A 20,122-nucleotide genomic window follows, 5' to 3' on the forward strand; every position below is an offset into this window, starting at 1 on the left:
GGGTTACTTAAGAAGTACACAGTGAAAGTAATTAATATTATGCATGCAAGTAGTCAAGGAAGTACTAAGTTCAGTAGTGTGTGAACCTTGGACTACTCACAGTCACTACCAGCAGCTCGTCAGTGCGGTTTCATTACGATTACCGTAAATGTTAATAGATTCGCGCACTAGAAAAAACGTGCGGCTGATTTGACCAAGCAAACGCGAACCACGGCTGACTTGACCGCAGTGATCAGACGTAGTAACTGCCAGGAGAGAAGGGACAACTTAAAATAATGGATGTGGGATCGATAAATAAGACCTACGTGTATCTGTGGACCTGCAGGCAGTTTGAGGTAGTGTGAGAGTTCATATTGATCTGTTGTGTGGGGCTTATTGAGACATTTCCTCGATTATGTGTGTGTGTGTGTGTGTGTGTGTGCAGCAGGAGCAGGTGGAATGGGATGACGTGAATAAACTCCTCCAGCATCATGGTTTTAAGCCTGTGCACTTTGCTGATCCTGTAGAGAATAAACAACTATCAGGTAAAGACCACTGGTTGCTAAGATGCAACATTTGCATTTTATTTATCAACATTTTTAATTGATAGTTTAGGTTTTTTGAAGTTGTGGTAGTATGAGGTACTGACACATGAGTGAGTGAGATTCATAACCCTTTGTCAGCCTTTGGCGTTTTTAAATATTATTTATTATAACAGAGCTATTGCTAGTTTTAAGTCCAGTTAGGAGAGAACATATTGTACAGACTAATTTCAAGGATATTTTAAGGTTGCCAAGAGAAAGCTATTGTGTTCATTCCTTGTCAGTAAGACAGCAAATATACATGAGATATAGATAGATGTAGATGAGCATGAAGCCGAAAGCAGATAATTCCAGGAACAGAATGTGTCTTCCTGATTCTAATGACGTATGTTAGACATCATTAGACAGATTGTTATACGTGTCATCAGGACTGCATGGGAGGTAGCATCAGACACAGGTGCACATATGGCAAGCCGTTTTAACATTTAATAGCTAGACTGGATATGTATTACAGATATCAAAAATTCAGTTATTCCTCATCAAAAAGAACATTTCAGATATCCACAATGACATTCTTCCTAGGACAAATGACCTCACTTTGTGGAGATTTGTGGAGAGAGAGAGAACATCGTTCTATTGACAACTGTGGTAGAAATCTTGAGAGAATCGAACATTTACTGTCTCCAAACAAATGAACTGAGAATGCTAATTACAGCTAATGTCCAGGCAGGCGAAGCATGGTGGTGACTTGAGCATATGGGAAAGCCATGAATCCCAGAATGAAATTTGCTGGAACAAAGCAGCAGAGAAAACAAATATAAACCTGAAATAATTATTTTTCTGGGTCCCGGAACACAGTTTTAAAATCATTCAAGGCAAGAAATGAGTCATTTAGAATTCAAAAATGTTGTTTGTGTCTTAAGATATGATTTATTTATAGTTTGGCAGCGACGTTGTTGGAGGTGATCAGCTCACCTCTGTGGACACTCTGTAATTAGCATTCTCGGTTCATCCAGTCTAGCTATTAAATGTTAAAACTAAAATGACATTTTGACTAGGAGAAATGATATTATGGATATCTAAAATGTAATTACAGATAGGAGTGTGGTTCGATTAAATGTTAAAATGGCTTGCCATATGCACATGCCTGTCTTGATGTTGCCTCTCTTCACCTTAGCCAAATATATTCAAATGAATTTCCTTCAACTGAACTCATCACAAACTCCAGGCTTTCTTCACTGTTCTCCCAAACAACACACAGTCAGTACTGTGTAAGATGGTCCCCCACAATGCCTGCTAAAGTCCACAAAATCTCAAGAATATGTTTGTTGCTTTCTCTTGCTGTTAGACCACCTTTCTCTCTGAAAATTGAAGTGTGCAAAGTGCTTAGTCTCCCACACCATTGTCCAGACAATTAGCATTTTTACACTAGCTTGCAGTCTGTTGACACAAGCTGTTGGTCGACTGCTGCCTTTGGTTTATGTTTGTGACTTTATCAATAAGGATTTCAAACACAGAGGTTACAAAATGACACATTTGATCAACTACTTCTGTGTGCTGTGACGTAAAATCCTTGATTTTCTCTATGGACTTGGGCCAACTTCAGTTTCTAGTCAGAAAAGACTGTCTGTGGGAAGAAAAAACAGAGAACATATTCATAAGATACTGTCAACTTTAAGTGGTATATATTTTGTTATATGAATAAAAACAGTTTATCTTGGTTTCCTGCTATGTATTCAGTGAGTGTGAGTCTCAGGCTGCTTCTCAATGCAATGACATGTGTTAATACCACAAACAACCACACTTCAGAAAACCCTTAACTATCAGAGTGAAATTCTACTTTGAAAGAAATTAAACAATTGTACACCTGGCATTGCGTTGACAGGTCCCTTGCTTTTTTGCTTTTGTCAAAAACATCCTCATGTGTCTATAGATTTGGTTCTGCTGGACAAGAAGTCAGCTGGTGAGATCAGGGCCACTCTAAGGACAATGCTCATGGACTCTGAGAGAAGGAAGGCTCTCATCCAGGAGCTTGTCAAGTCCAACAACCAACTCAAGTGAGGCAATAATTAATAATAAAGTTATGTCTTTTAAATGTGGATTTTGTTGTTATATGGAGCAAAGAAACCTGAAAATATTTCAAGCATGTTTTTCAAACAATTGATTATAAAATCAAATGACGATTAATTTAGTAATCGCTTAATAATCGAATAATCGTTGCAGCCCGTACTCATAATACACACACGCACACGCACGCACACACACACACACAATTTTCATTTGAATAACATATTTAAAATGATTATTGTGTGATATTTGTGCAGATCTGTGAGGGAAAAAAAGATGTTTTCTGTAGTCTGTAGAATATGATGTGTGAGGACAATATTTAACCTAAAATTGTAATTTGACATATATTTTGGGTTTAAGAAATATTGTGCCTCCTTGCAATTTAAAAATTGCAGTAGGCTGTATTGCTATTTTGATAAAATGTCGATGAATTGTTCAGCTCTAATACAAGGGAGATACATCAAGTATGTGGGGGCTTTGTATCTGCATATCTGTTCAATAATGTACAAGCAGTGTTGTGATGACCATCTGTCGTCTTGTCATTCAATCTTTGTTTGTTCGAGACATCCATCTTATGGCTCAGTGTACTCATTGAACTGGAAACATGAGCCTGATCATTACACACCAGTGTTGGACTTGTTCAATTAAATAACATTTTATTTATATAGCCCAATATCCATCCATCCAGATTCTACGCTTTATCCTCCACATGGGGGTCGCAGGGGGCACTGGTGCAAATTTCATCTGACATAGGGCAAAATATGGGGTACACCCTGGACAGGTCGCCAGTCCATCGCAGGGCCACACACAGCTAGAGACAAACAACCATTCACTCTCACACTCACTCCTATGGTCAATTTAGAGTGTCCAATTTACCTAATCCCCACATTGCATGTTTTTGGACTGTGGGAGGAAGCCGGAGAACCCGGAGAGAACCCACACACACACGGGGAGAACATGCAAACTCCATGCAGAAAGGCCCTTGTTCCAACCGGGGCTCGAACCCGGGTCTTCTCGCTGCAAGGCGAGAGTGCTAACCACTACAACACCGTGTGACCGCAGAACAACTCATATAAATAAATAAAAACGACCAGTTTCTCAATAGTATTTCAATTTGGGGGCGTGAAAACATTTCTGTCCTCTGGGGGGGCATGACAGAAAATAATAGTTAACCACTGGCCTAGCCCAACATCACAAACACAATTTGCTTCGGAAGGCTTTACAGTCTGTACAGCAAGTGGTACCATCTGTCCTTAGATCCTCACATTGAGTGAGGAAAAACTCCACAAAAACACTTGATTCACCAGATTACAAATAAAAGATAACATTTACAAAGGGAGGAATGAGAAGAAGGTAGAAGGTAAATTAATAATGTTGGGATTAGGAGCGTGATTGGTTATGAATTTAGAATATTAATAATTAATTAATTATGGAATAATTAATTTCTTATAAAAAGTTGAGTCAAACTCGAATTGGGGCACCACTCCTCTCAAACAGAGAACAATCACTTCTGAATGAACAATTAATTCATAACCTCCAAAACAGTCTCATAAATTAAGCTGACTACCAATTTGGATTATGATTAATAATTAACTTGATAAACTTGATAAATCACAATACTACATCAATAGTTAGGTGAATTGAAGGATTGGGGTTCTACAGGGAAGAGGTTGGCAAATATACACACTTGTGCAATATTAATCAGACCAGAATGTATATTTTAGAAAACATTTATTAAGAAGACATCAAAGAATGAAACAACAATATCTATTAAATGTAACTATATACAGTGTGTGTGTGTGTGTGTGAAAAAGAGAGAGAGTCTGTGTGTGTGCAGGTCAAATGGTCAAGTCAGATAGAGGTAGACTACAAGTCAAGATGGCGGTTGACAAAGAAACTACAAAAAGATGGCGGAATCAAAGATGGCTTCTTGACCGCATGGCTGCTGTGTTTCTTGGTTAACTACATTTGTAAACTGAGATGCCAGGTTACATGAGAGGTTAGAAGCATGCACATCTAGAACTGAAAGCTAAGAAGCATGGACATCACTAACATCATATTCACCTAAATCTAGACATTGCAATGACACTTTATGTGAGCAAGTAACTCAATACAACATTTCATCTATGCTTAGCCAAGTAGTGGGATGCTATGCTAGGCCCAGTTACGTTACCAAGTCCTTAAAAGATGCAAAAGTGTCCTTTTGAGGTGCTGTTGGTCTGTTGGTCCAGGAATGGTAGATGGTTGACTTTGTTTCTGGTGTGTGTGGCTCAGGTTCCTCCTTACAAAAGTTAGCTAGTTGGAGCTAACCTGGCTCTGGATCCTTGGTTGATCCTTAGGCAGGCTCTGGTGTCGCTGCCTCTGTTGGGAGAATAGCAGGCTGCTGTGAGTGGACCTGCTCGAAGATCAGCAGAGTGGATTCTCTTGCTGCTGGAAGCTTGTTAAGCTCTGTGCTGAAGGGTCTTCAGTCAAAGAGCTGACGTCTGTGTCCTTCCTGCACCCAGAAGGGCAGGGGAGAGCAGAGGAGCCTGTGTCCTCCAGTGAGATGGAGAAGAGAAGAGAAAAAAGGAGGGGAAACCTGGCTTTTGTATTGCCTGTTACATGGGGTCACATGTCACAAAGTGACCACTGAGGTGGGTTTCCCACTGATGTGTGGAAGATAAGGGATCTTTATTGACTGAGTTTTATGACACTCTTTGTCTATGAGCAAGGGGCCATGTGTTCTCCATCCAAGATGCATGTGACTTCATCTTGAATGAGCTGATCCCCAACAATAACATTAATGACAATTATTATCATCACAGTTATCTTCATCATCTTGTTCAGGGTGTGACTTGCCCCAACACCATCTGGGGTTGGTTACAGCTCCTCATGTGACCCTCAGAACAGGGTAAGCCATTGATGAAGGATGGAAAAGGATAATATTAAAGTTAGCAGTAAGGAGTAGCTATGTTAATATAGTTATTATATAGTATAGCTGTGGTATTAAAGCTCTGGAATCAAGTATACCTGCGAAATAAGAACAAAGAGTGAGAGGAAGAGAACAAACTAGGGGGAGGGAGTGAAAACAAAGTTAGTATCATGATAAAAGGAGTGCTGAGATGAGGTAGAGAGAGACAGACAGATAAACTGAGAGGAAGTGAGAGAGTGCCCCCTGCATAATGGCTGTTCCTCCAGCAGTCTAGGCCTATGGTAGCTTCAATATCGACGATACAGAGTTCACTTGAACCAACACTAACTATAAACTTTATTAAAAGACACATTTTTTTATTTATTTTTTTGCCATATTTTATTCGAGAAAATGCAACAGGACAGTGTGTAACACAAGGTTAAGAAACATAAGGCATTCTCAATTTTTTCTATTTTTCTATCCTGGCTTGGGACCTTGTGGACCCTCTGCCAACCCTCCCCCGAACCCCTACAACAAAAGACAGACTAATTGTTGGTATAGACAGCAAAACAAATAAAAATACAATACAGAAAGAAAGAAAAAAAGAAAAACATAAAAAATAAACATAAAGTAAGCGTACAGCATAGCAGGTAGAATAGTCTCAAAAAATAAATAAATATAAATAAATAAATAATACATTTAAAAGAAGATGAATGGACAAATGTATATATAGTTACTTTAGAGGCCAGGGCTGCTAATACGCCACCTTTTGTGACATCCATCACCATACATGTGCATAGGATGAAGGCAGACGGCACACAGGTAGGCTGGAAGTTTGTAAAACACTGTACTCCACTGTGCAGCCACCAACAGTACACTTGTCCTTCCGCGTTGACATAATACCGCTCTTCCTCCGTCACCTGCACTCTCGCATTTTATAGGGACAAGGTGGAGCTAAGGTGCCTGTTTCTGTCAGAGATTTCTTCCTGTTAAGAGGGAGTTTTTTCTCTCCACTGATGCCTAGTGCTTGCTCATTGTGTGAACTGTTGGGGTTCTCTGCTCTCCTTGATGTTGTCTATGTACAGTGCCTTGAGATAATATATGTTATGATTTGGCGCTATACAAATAAAATTGAATTGAATTGAATTGAATTGAAGGTGGAGCTCTCAAAGTAAACTTACTGGTGGGGTGGTAACATTTGCGGTGAAATGTGCAAGCTGTCGTCACAATTGCAGGGAATTCAACATCACGTGTTTTATCGCCTATAAGGGGGACCACGAAAACATGACTGAGTATTCTTTTTCCACACTTTGGCGACTGGTAGGGCCTCCAGAGTCCCAAATATAAGTATTGAAATTATTAAAAAGTTGATTTTGCATATTATGTCCCCTTTAATGACTGTTTCCCAAAACCCAGCCAGTTTGGGGCACAGCCAAAACATATGTGCTAAATCACACGGGGAGAGTGAAGATCTATTACATTTATCCTCTACTGTGTCTGGGTAAATTTTGGCAAGTTTGGCTTTGCAATAATGAGCCCTGTGCAGCACTTTAACCTGAATAAGACTAAGCCGGGCGCAAGAGGAGGATGAGTTCACAGCTTCTAAAGCCTTCCCCCAGAAGTGGTCAGAGAGGTTCATCTGTAGTTCGCTTTCCCAGTTTGCTTTAATTTTCTCAACCATGGTTTCACTAGTTGGCAGAATAAGTGCATATAAATAAGAGACATGTCCCTTAGATAGAGTGTCAGCAGTTAGTATATGGTCTAGGCCACAGGAAGGCAGGATTTGAGGAAATGTTGGAGAGTGTGATCTCGCAAAATCCCATAACTGAAAATACCTGAAAAAATCTGACTGATTTAGCCCAAATGTGGCACGCAGCAGAAACAAGAGGCAGTCTCGTGTTAGCACCAGTTGCACTGTGGGGAAGTGAACCACAGAAGCAGCCTGTGCGTGTTTGCAGCCCAATAATAACATCGGAAATTCGGCAAGCCCAGTCCACCAAAGATTTACTCCGCTGTAGTAGGGTTCTACAGGTCTTGCCTGCCCATATGAATGTAGAGATGATGGTGTCAACAGTTTTAATTACTGGAAAACATAAATACCTTGGTAATATGTTCATCTTAATTCTTTGTACCCTCCCTGCCAAAGAGAGAGGCAAATGACCCCACTTTTGCAGATCTGTCTTAATTTTCTCTGTCAGGGCTGTAAAATTGCATTCCTTTAAAGTACGAATGGACCGTGTAACTAAAACACCTAAGTATTCAAACCCCGATTTAGAGAACTGAAATGGAATAGACGACGCTGACATTGTTAAGGCTGCCTGATTAATGGAGTGGCATTCACTTTTTTGAATGTTTAACTTATATCCAGAGAATGTCCCGAAGGAGTTCAAGATTGGGCATCATGTGTACACATCATGCTCCAGCACTTTTTTTTCTGTGCTTATAGTAACGATGCTTTCTTCACTGAAAGGGGTCTATGTGTCCAACCCCAACCTTCAGACCTGTCCAACTTGGGTGTCCCACCTGAAGACTAAGCTCCTGCTAGTATAGCTCTTATGGTCACTGAGGCACGCAAACCCCCTGACCACAATAAGGTGGCAATCCCTCAGGACTGAAAAATAAAAATAAAATAAATGAATAACATAAAATAAAATAAAATAAAACATCCTTCATCCAGATTTTATCAACCAACAACATAACATTTTTCTTAACTGGATGGCCTAATTCTCAAATCTAAAATAGGACTTCACACACTATAGTCAATATTTACAAAACTGAAAGGTAGTCTTATGAATAATAATTAAACATCTTCTCAAACTAATTTATAAAACACAACAGATATACAGCAGAACTATTTTTTTTTTGGCAACTAAACGGCTCAAAAAACTAATTTCTCTCCGCTGTGATTATAAAAAAAAAACAGTACAGAACAGCCTGGGGCGGGGCTTTACGTAGGGGTACGTCAGACACAGGTCACTAGTCTTCAGTTTGTCACATGCAGTGGACATAGCGCTGCTCCTTCAAAGTCTAACCCACTCCGTGGCCGTGCTGAAACCTGACACAAACTGTCAGGTTATGTCTTGGCTCATTTGCATACTGCAACAGTGATTGGCTGTTTACTGAGGGCTGAGGGGTGTGTGCGTGTGTGTGTCTGTGCTGCGCAGCCTGTGAATACAAGCACAGTGGAGGGACAGAGAGATGAGAGGGATGTATCATTTGTGTCCCTTTTTCGGCGGATTTTTCCGCTACTGCAGTCTACTTGTAATGTATATTAATTTTGTGAGTATATTAAAATGTGCTTTCTGAAATTCCAAAATTCGATTTGAGGGGGCAAGACATTTATTTAATTTATTATCTTGCCCCTGCGTAGAGCCGGCCTCGAAACACGCCCCCGGGAATGTAGTAGTAATTGTTCTACCTCTCTAGTTGACAGAAGGTCGAGTTCAGTTTGAAGTTTTAATCTCTCCCTGTAAAGATCGGGTGACTGACTAACTGAGTGTTGGGCATCTACTGTAGGTGAGAACAGGTGGTATACCAGTCGTGACCGCTCCCTTGTTTGGTAGCGGTGAAAGCGAATGAAGGCTGAATGATGCGCTCTGTCCAGCTCGGGAGGAGACTGTAGTGTAGATGATTCTTATGTTGTTCCTCTGGCTCCGGCCCTCCAAATCAGCCGCCTTAGCTGCTAGCTTGGTGTTACTATCAGCCAGCGCCACACACGTCTTCTCCAGCATGTGTATCCTCTGCCCCAATGTGTCAGCGCTGGTCTCGACTGAGGCGATGTGTCGGCCGTGGTCTTCTGCTGTAGCTCCTCCAGAGAAAAAACTCAGCTGAGATCGCCAGCCTGCTGGAGGAGCGCAGGGTGCTAGCAACGCACGGGCTGCCACATGTGACTGAAATGTCGTCCTTTTCAGTGTTGTCTTTTTTCGCATGTCTACACAGAAACAGAACACATTTTTAGGATTGTTTAGTAGTTTTAAGTGATCTACAGTTCAACGCTGTTGATCTGTGTGGGGCGTCTCTTCCTGTGACGGCACTCTGGCCAGTCAGTGGCCGGCAGTCTGACCAGTCATCGCATAGTACCTTCTCAGCACGCTTTTGGAACCTCGCCTGAGCAGGTACTAAAAATAGTACTATGCTTGTGGAAACGCTACTTAAACCGTGGCGTGGTGTGGCGAGGCTAGGCGAGTAGAGCCGGTGGAAATAAAGAGCGAAGAGAAAACGAAGAGAAAATAAAGAGAGAAAAAAAGAAGGCAAAAATCTAGTTATTATAAATTAAATGAGAAAATGAGAAAATGAGAAGTGTTTGGCTGCTTTTGTAAAATCAAAATTGTCTGAATAAAGTGGTTGTGGGCTTTATCTTTATGGAGAAGATAAACATTTGAAATGTTTACAGCCTCCTGTTTTGTACCACCAGTTTTCACAACATAAAGAGCAACATAGATTCAGCCAGTAGGGGCATTACATGTAAATAAAAAGTCACATTGTTTATGGTTTCATACCAAACATAATACTTCCAATATGGATACATTTTTCACAATACACTTTATATTTTGTCTTTAGTGGCTTTACTATCAAAATCTGCTACTTTATAAACTTTATAAGTCATAATAGTTATATTATATAGTGGCTGCACAGTGTTTTACAGCCTCAGAGGATTTTATATATGAAGCTAATGTGCCGGGTAAAGTCAGCAAACGCGTGTTCGTGTGTTCACACCACTTCACATGAGACTGCGGCCAGCGGTCGCCGTATTTAGTCAGCGAACATATTTCACTAACGTACAAACACACACATTGTTAAGAAAAGGTCACATAGAGCTCATAACTGACCATTCTGACACGTCCTAATTAAAAATATTTGTTCAGTACGTCCTGATAACTGATTTACAGTTCAGCAGTGTTCAGCTTGATCCTTGTGTCGGACGTCTCTTCCTGTGACACCACTCTCACTGTTTTCCGCGCACGCCGCCATGTTGATATTGTCGGAGAACTAGTGGAGGGAGGGGGAGAGGAATGGAGCTGAGGGAACAGGAGCTGAGCGAGTGAGCGCTGTAAAGAGGACAAATCAGAAACCCCCTGGAAGAAGTGGGTGTGTGTTTGCCTGTGTCTCATTTGCATATAAAGGGACCATGCACAAAACAGAGTGTTCTGAAAGGGGTGGGTTTAGCAGGGTTATTGAACTGCTATGGTGCTTCATCCTTATGGTATTTTGACCAAAGCATGTCACTGACATGTTCATTAGGACACCAGGGAACTATTTTAACTTGGGGAAATAGGGTATAATATGTCTCCTTTAATAGGTATCCCCTTGTGTTACAGCTTGAGCAAGCCTCCATGTCTCTTGTCAATGGCACGCACAGTGCAGTATGTGTCAAACTACACACAGCCACAATTTACAAAAAGATCCTCCCTCAGCGTCCCTGGCCAATCAAATGGCACTGTCAAGGCTGTCATTCAGAATCACTCCCCTGGTGTCCAATCCCGACGTGAGCGAGCATACTGATTATGTTTACAATACATGCACATGAAGTATTCTGGTAACATGTAAAGATCTTACTCCAGTAACTACCGGGGCATGCTCTTGTGCACAGCTGTAAATCTGGCAGCGCTAGTGTTGCACACGGCTACTCTACAGCAGGCAAAGCAGGTAATGACTGAGCCGATCATGTCTTTGTAGAGCATGTACACAAACGTATTTACAGTACAACAGTAATTCTCTCGCGCGCTCAACTCTGAACAACAATCATCGTGTTTGATCTTTAACCGATCTGCAAATCTATGGGGTAAGACAACTGTCAAAAAGATGCGCACATACTCGGTTGTGATTTATTCAACATGAATACGAACTGTGAGAAGATTCAAAAAGAGAAGATTCATTCAGCTGTGAACGCATGCGCAGTGTGTGAAATCGATGAATCTTCTGCTCAATACACAATGCCTGGGGCCCCTGTGACGTATTTTTGAGAGTTATGTGACTGCTGCAGATTCATATTCATAACTGTGGATTCATATTTATAACTGCAAACTCATATTCATAACAGCTGACAACACCACCTCCTCCTTTTAAACTTCTCTCCCCACGATGACCATTCATAGTGCAGGGATACATTCACTGAAATGAAGCAAAGATGAGTGGAGAGGTAGAACAGAGGGGAAGGAGTGAGGTAGAGGAAAGAGAAGCTGCAAGCAGCCACAAATAACAATCACAAACAATCAAACTTTCCTCTCTCCAACTGTCCAACTGACAATTTCACAAGGGATAGTTAAGGATATTTTCCTAATTGCTGTTAACTTGCTGCTATAACAACTGGACTTTACATATCCAGGCTAAGCCCACCGTGTTCAGGACACAATGTGATGAATGTATGTTATAAAATAAATGTAAATTTGAAGAGTTTTCTGTGTGTTGTCAGAGAGGAGGTTCAGGAGCACATGAGACGAGCGGTTTACCAGTCTCAGCGGGTCACAGACCTGGAGGGGTTGATGGATGAGGTAAAGGTCAGAGTCCAGGACATGGAGGACCGCTACCTCAGCATAACTATCCAGCATCACAGCCACACACAGCAACTTCTGCAGGAAAAACAAGAAGCACAAGTATGTGAGGTGTCTTCACATTACTCAGGGTTCAAATGGGTCCTTGATATCCTTGAAAGCTTGTAAATTTGAAAAAAACATTCTCAGAAAAAACCTGCTAGAATTTTGTACAACAAAGAGGTTTTAAATGATATTTAGGTAAATGTCTCCAGTCGTTGATGTGCAGAGACAGCACACAACTTGACGTTCAAGTCTGACATCACTTGATCCACTCTGTAGGGACCCTTGTACAAGTAGGCCAACTTGGCAGTGAACCCAGCCGACACATCCAAGTGAGGGCGAGTCCTCAACCGTCCCCAGTCGGATGGAGTGTTGACAAAACATGATTACGGTCTTGATTGTCCGATTCACCCTCTCAGTTTGGTTAGACTGCAGGTGGTAGGCTGTGGTCATAGGTGCCAATTTATATTTTTGCCCGTGAACCGGCTATTTTTATTCACCGTACACACAGAGCTGTAATACTTTTCATTGGACAGATAGGTGCAGTTAATTTTAAAGATGCAGTTTTATTTATTTATTTAGTTTGTTTTTTATTTTTTGTGTGACAATATAGCCCAAATAGCAAATCTAGGGCTTGCAAAAATGGCATTTTGAGAATTTGTGTCAGCCAACCATCCAAACACTTTGCCAAGGTCTGACAGGTGTGGGAATGTGGGTAAAGCGATGACAATCTGGCAATTTGATTTAAAATTTTTTTTTTATAAAAATAGTTATAATTATTTATTTATTAAATATGTTTGAAAAAAAAATCCACTAAGCAATGTAAATCACTGAATGTAAATATCACAAAGTTAATTGAGTGATCTAAGTCAATGAACACCAAAAGCATAATGAAAATTTAGTAATTTGAAGTAATAATAAGTAATTTCACTAACTCCAGCTTAAATTGACACAAGCTATACACAACAAACACCAGTATATGTGTGTGTGTGTGTGTCTGTTTGTCTGTGTGTTTGTGTGTGGAACCAAAATTAACGCAAGGCCCCAGATCTCAGGCCAAAACATGCAGCAGCAAGGCTGTAGGCGTGCATGCAAGATGGCGCCTGTGAGGGAGATCTCATTCATTCAGAGAGAGAGCACAGCGTGTTCTCTAAATGAAACAACTGGCTGAACAGCTGTCCTAGCATCTGGAGTCACACCAACCTGTACCTGTGTACCTTTCCTTTCCTTCTTGACTGACACCAAGGTCTCACTATGTAACTCAATACAGAAAGTACCTTTAGTTGATTGTTTAATTGGGGACTACACAAATTGAATTTAGCCTTGTATAAACAATGTGTAATCTAATATGTTCTTGTTCTTGTGGTTGTCTCCATCATATATATGTATGTATATATATACATACATATATATGTTGAATTGTCATTATAGTAGCACTTTTTTTATTTCTAGAAACGGTCTGAGGATTTGGAGCAGGAGCTGTCAAGGCAGAGAGAGAAAATGCCACAGCTTCAGAGGAAACTTCATCTCATCTTGAAAGAAGAGCATCGGTTAGTTCAAAAGTGTGAGACTTTCCTGTACATCAGCAAACACAACTCTGCTGCAGACCAGCAGTAGGAACATGATGATAAAATTTGAAACAGCTTTTGTTCACCCTGTAATGCAGGATATGTGTTTGTATACATAGCAAATGTACACAAATTATTGATGGGAATGGCAGTTCTTTTGACTGTACTGAATCCCTAGAATCCGTTAATTAAAATGATTTGTTCAAGAAAATTGTTCACCAAATCGTTCAGTGCTTAGCAGGAACCCAGTGACCTGCCAAATCCGTCATTCCGTTTATACAGAGGTTAATTAGATACTCTAAATTGACCGTAGGTGAGACGTGAGAGTGGTTGTTTGTGTCTGTGTGTTGGCCTTGTGATGGACTGGCGATCTGTCCAGGGTGTGATCCCGCCTTTCGCCCTATGTCAGCTGGGTTTGGCTGCAGAGCCCTCCCTGAATAAAAATAGCTTACTAGAGATAGTAATATTTTGGAATCATAGCTTTCTTTCTTGAGTTCCTCTTAGCACATAAATAGGCACAGATGCACTCCCTTCATCTGTCACATGTTTTATTGCTTTTATTATCTATTCATTTTGACTCTTTTTAAAAGGTGTCTTAGGAGCTTAAGAAGTTGTTGCTGGTGCTCGAGTAGTAAAATGTCCACATAGTAAAGAACCTGTATCAGTAGGTGTAGTGGAATAGCCAGTGGTGTGGTTTTGTAAGAAAAGTAGTGTCTGCCTGTGATGTATGGAGTTATTTTCTTTCCTATCCTACCCTTTCAGATTTTGTGATGCTTTCCCCCAAAGTTACATTATCATTGGTCATTGGTCATTTCATTCTTGCAGACTTGAAGCACACACACAGAAGCAGTCTGAGTAGGAAGAGGAGTGCTGCAGCTGGAGTGTACAAATTCTGTGCGAGCAGCAACATATTTGAGTTCAAGCAAATTTGAACATGAGCAGAGGGTTTGAGGGAACGCGTCACAAAATCTGAACATGGAATTAATAAATTCTGCTCTCAAGCTGAAATACCACGCTCTTGAAATATTGATAGAAAATAGACTTCATATGCATGCCCCCTGCTGGCCCCTGCACAAAGAGGAACCAACATTACTGGGATGTTTTCTAGAGGTAATATGATTAAAAGGTGATTAAAAGAATAGAAAAGGAAATATTACAATTAAATTGCTTTGCTTCCAAGTTAACAGCTGGATTTGTTTGAATGTCTTTTGTGAGATACATTTTCTGTGTCTGTTTCTTCTCCTCACTCTTCATAAGAGACTCCACTAGTACAGCACCAACAGTATCACCCAACTTTGCAGATTGGTTAAAGAAGACAAGAACACCACTGGTATTAGAGAGTCCACTTGGAAAGCCAGAGAATCCAGTTTATGTGCCCACTATTGCCAAGTAAACATATTATTTTCCTCATTATTGATATGATTTTTCTGTATGGACACTTAGTCTTTGTTTATGTGTGTATAAAGTTAATGAGGATTCAGTACTTGTTGTCTGTATTCCAGCTGTTGACTGAGATCAGCGCTGTTGTGACCAATCTCAGCGCCCCATTACAACTTCACAGACAGAAACCCGCCTCTGTTGATTTGGAGCTGGCTGAGTTTCATAATCTGCTCCCAACACTTGAATTCTGGGCCCAGCAGCTCCACCTCATGAAGGTAAATATATGTGACCAGCCACGAGAAAACCAGCAACAAGTCAAACAAAGAAGTTCGTTTTTTACAGAAAATGCAAGTTGAAATTTCAAAGAAGCCACTAAATGTTTTAAATCACAGTATTGGGGGAATTAGGGTTGTTTGATCGCTGTGAATTGATTCCTAGTTAGGGTGTGGTGATAACACATTCCATTGCTTTTGTTGTTTTTTCGGCTAATCAGCTGTGCCACAGAGGAAACACATGGCTACTTAATATGCAGCCGCTGAAGATAGACAAGGAAAAACACATTGCAGAAGAACCAAATTGTGGCTGTTACTGTACAAATCTTTGGCTGTACTTATTGTATGTACAAAGACAGTGGCTTCTGGTCATGCTGACGTCGATCTCACTTTTGCAATGCTACGGAAGAAGAGGCGGCTACGTGTTCTGTAAACTTTCTCCAGAGCTTATACACAACAAACGGATGGATTCTTTAGCGACTGAAAGAGGATATGAGAATAATTGGACACTTTTAGGCGACATGACGCCCTGGGTGAAAAGAAAGCACCCAAAACCTCTTATTAACCTCCTATCTTCTTATGGGGTGAGTTTTCACTAACGCTTGAAACTACGTTATGTTAGTGTTCATTCAAAGTCACATACATATGGAAATAGATTTGTGTCAATATTTTCAAACAACACTTTGAAAATACACTTGCACTTCGTGCTCCCTCACTTGTTCTCTTGTTCTTTGCGCCGTGGTTTTTTGTTTTCGGGCAGGCCTACCTGCTGATTGGCTACTGAGTTTTGGAGTGACAGCTCAATAGACTGGAAGTCATCACAGGTTTGGAGTTGTTGTCCTTCTGGAACTCGTTCCCCAAGTTTTCCCCATCAACATCTGAACATTAATTCAATTCAATTTTATTTGTATAGCGCCAAATCATAACATACATTATCTCAAGGCACTGTACATAGACAACATCGAGGAGAGCAGGAACCCCAACAGTTCACACAATGAGCAAACATTAGATACTTACATATACTTAGATAGCTTCCTAAGGCCCGCCCAAAAACAAAAAACCATGGCACGAAGAACAAGTGAGGGAGCACAAAGAACAAATCTACGAAAATTCTGTTTGATCAGCGTCCTGATCTGTTCGATCAGATTATATGAATTCATATTCGTATTATAAGCTGTAACGAGAGCTTGAAAAACAAACCAACCTGATATGCTTGAATAATGTGTGAATGAAACAGCTTTGTATATGAAGTATTGACTTTGATTTAGCAACTATCTGTGGCTTAGCATATCATCAGCCAGGAGCTCATTCAGCAACAGACTGATCTACTCTACACCACAGAGAGACTTAAATGTATTTGATTTGATTTGATATTAGAAATATGTATCTATCCTTCTAACTCTTAAGTATATTACCTTTCTTGTTTTTCAATTTTATGAAATGTATATTCATATTTCATTTTATTTTTCTCTGGGAACGTCCTGGGACCTCTTCATAGAACCCTCAGGGTCCCTAGACCTGCGATTGATAACCATCAAACTACTACAATAGTTTCTGTCCTGTGGGCTAAAAGATATCATATGACACTGACAGCTGGACCTGGGGGTTGGGGCTACATAATGTAATGATAATCTCACTTGGCTCCCAAAAGGTGTAAATCTTTGAGGCTAAAATTTTCCTAAACCAGTTTGAGTGCCTACTTTTAAATGGCATCAACATGTTTTTCAAATATTTTCAGATTTACATGTTAGACATTGTTGGAAAGCTTATAAATCCCACTTTCACTCAAAATGACCCTTGGAAGGCTTGTTCCTGGTGTTTCCATGGCTGAGCACATATATAATAAATAAAAATGTACCAATGACAAGCTGATGTGAAATACTTCTCAGGTTTTCAGGTGTAAATCAGTGTATATGGGTATATATCTAGTAATGTTACTTGTTGATCCAGGTGCAAATCTTCACAGTTTAGAACTGAAATTATACAGGAGATAAAAAGCATTGTATCGACTGCCTACTACTGCAATCAAAATTTGCAATTGCATTGGCTTTCTTAGTTTTTTGTTACCCAGACTCTTTATAAAAGCCAGATTCACCTTTTCTGTCCATTGTGGCTGAAGTGAGGTGTGAGTGAGTGAGCAGCTTGTTTCACAGATTGGACTACCAGTTCAATGTGATATGTGTATTCATGTGTTTAGGAGCTGCACCAAGGTTTAACTAAACTGATCACCAGACTGCTACCCCAGCTGCTCCCCGATGGTGGCCATGATTCTGCAGAAGCTGTGACGGTGGAGAACATGATATTGCTGGTGGATACCCTGCTGAAAAGCACCTCTCTTAAAGATAAGGTAAAAAAAATGCACTAGACTTTAGTTCGGTTTTCTGAGTGTCATGTAAATCTTAGTACGAGTGAAATTGAACTATTCTTAGTTGGACTAACATACAGAATTAGATTCAAAGTCCAATTACTCTTGCATGTATATGCTTAAACAGATTGGTGTCTGACGTTTGGTTCTGTGCATGGACCATTCTTTGACCCAGTAGAAGAAGGAGATTATTAATAAACTGCAGTACTATTCCGGAAAAGAACAAACAACATAATGGCATCGGCTAGAGCGAAAGCTGTGGAAAAGACCCACTCACGATTAACATGTACAGCCGGTATGAAACATACAGAACCACAGCACGATTCATCTCACGTCCATATCACTGTTTGTCTACGCTGTAAAAGGTCAACAGGAAACTGATTCAATAGCACTAGCTTATAGAGAGATACAGCTGCAACCTAAACTAAGCTGTGCATATAAACATTTAAATGGAATGGTGTGATATTCAATTAAATTCAATTTTGTTTGTATAGTGCCAAATCATAACATACATTATCTAAAGGCACTGCACATAGACAACATCGAATGTGTTATTTTTTTTCCAGGTTTAACTCCACTGTAACCTTGTAGTGAGTGTATAAGCATAATTCACGATTACCTGTATGTGTAGGTTAATACACTATAATGAGGGTTGTGTTCAAAGGTGTTGTAAAGATGGTTGCCTAGTGACCTTCCCTTTAAATTGCCAGGGACGTGGGTCACGTGGTCATGGTTAACGCCATATTTATTTTGGGCACTCAGCTGTTTTCATTGATAAAAAATAAATGACTGACGCAGCTGCGTAGTCGATAATGGAAATTGTCCACTGTCATTCACTACAATTTCTACACTGGTGATCCTGACGTACGTCTACTGGACGTATCCAGAGACTCAGCTATGTTTGTGAATGCTGTCACCCTCACACAGTGGTGAGCCTCCTTAAGAATCCCCTAGAAATATGACGTAGAAATATGATACAAACAAGGCACACCTGTTAAAAACGTGAGAACTTTCTGATGCAGAGAGTGTGCCGGCTTTTCTCCCTCCAAGGACTGGGTGACAGCAAACCCTCATGGACCGTATGCTAGATCTCCTGGGTGAGCACAAGCCTGATTTGACAAGACGGATCAGAGAGGACTCAGACGCAGAGGCCTTTTAATTGTCTTTATTGGCACTCATAACAAAACACAAGGTAGTGGGAAAACAAAGCGTGGCTATGAAAATCTATAACAAATGGAGAGCGCAACGCTCTTCAAAAGAAACGTTGCGGAACTATAAACGCGGAACAAAAAAATCACTCTGAAGAGGAAACAAACTCAGACTGTGGTTATCATGTAAAACTTAAACAGAAAACTCTCCAAACGGAGGAAAACAAAGCTCTAAACACTTCAAAACGAAGACTAACTCTAAAGCACAATCCTACTGATTGGCGATCTTTAACTAACAAAGAACAAGGTCAAAAATAAAGCACAATCTAAATGATTGGATCTAATCAATCTGACTAATAAAAGGTAAGTCACAATCCTAGTGATTGGAGTTCCTAAAAGGCTGTAAAAATGAACAAACAGAAAATCTCTCCCAAGGAGGAAAACAAAAGGGGCTATAAATCTTAAAGGGGACATATTATGCAAAATCAACTTTTTAACCATTTCAATACTTATATTTGGGACTCTGGAGGCCCTACCAGTCGCCAAAGTGTGGAAAAAGAATACTCAGTCATGTTTTCATGTTTCCCCTTAGTGTAAGTATAGGCGATAAAACGCTAGAGCTCCACCTTAGCTCCACCTTGTCCCTGCGAGAATGCAGGCGAGGGAGGAAGAGCGGTATTATGTCAACGCGGAGGGACAAGTGTGCTGTTGGTGGCTGCACAGTGGAGTACAGTGTCTTACAGAGGATTTTATATATGAAGCTAATGTGCCGGATAAAGTCAGCAAACGTGTGTTCGTGTGTTCGCACCACTTCACATCAGACTGCGGCCAGCGTCGCCGTATTTAGTGAGGGGACGTATTTCACCGACGTACAAACACACAAATTGTTAAGAAAAGATCACACAGAGCTCATAACTGACCATTCTGACACGTCCTAATTAAAAATATTTGTTCAGTACGTCCTCCATGACCGGAGCACAGACTCAGTCTGATACAATCACATAAAGCAGCTGTTTATGCAGCTCGCCGCTGACGATCAGCGGTGGCGATCAGCGGTGCTGCACTCTCTGTGTCACCGCTGATCGCCAGCGGCGAGCGGTGAGCTGCCTAAACTGCCCGGAGCACCGGAGCTGGTCAGCGGTGGCGATCAGCGGTGCTGCACTCTCTGTGAAAATCAGTTAGGGGCATAGGGACAGCACCGCTGATTGCCAGCTCGCCGGAGCACCGGAGCTGGTCAGCGGTGGCGATCTCCGGAGCACAATCACAGGTCTGATACAGTAATATACAGCGGCAGTTTATGCAGCTCGCCGCTTGCGATCAGCGGTGGCGATCAGAGGTGCTGTCCCTAAGTGTTTTTAACTGATTTACAGGTCGGCAC

General features: G+C 40.8%; 1 protein-coding gene across 1 annotated transcript; it reads left to right on the forward strand.

The window, feature by feature from the left end:
- The first annotated feature begins 46 nt into the window (after positions 1-46).
- LOC122762711 (centrosomal protein of 70 kDa-like) lies at positions 47-17,658 on the forward strand. Its single transcript, XM_044017913.1, has 8 exons — positions 47-335; positions 425-524; positions 2,455-2,578; positions 11,891-12,071; positions 13,464-13,561; positions 14,881-14,968; positions 15,082-15,234; positions 17,429-17,658. Exons 1-8 carry the CDS (start codon positions 276-278, stop codon positions 17,594-17,596), a joined length of 972 nt encoding a protein of 323 aa, XP_043873848.1. The 5' UTR covers positions 47-275; the 3' UTR covers positions 17,597-17,658.
- The last annotated feature ends 2,464 nt before the right edge of the window (positions 17,659-20,122 follow it).

This window comes from Solea senegalensis, linkage group LG2 (assembly GCF_019176455.1).
Source record: "Solea senegalensis isolate Sse05_10M linkage group LG2, IFAPA_SoseM_1, whole genome shotgun sequence".
NCBI lineage: Eukaryota > Metazoa > Chordata > Actinopteri > Pleuronectiformes > Soleidae > Solea > Solea senegalensis.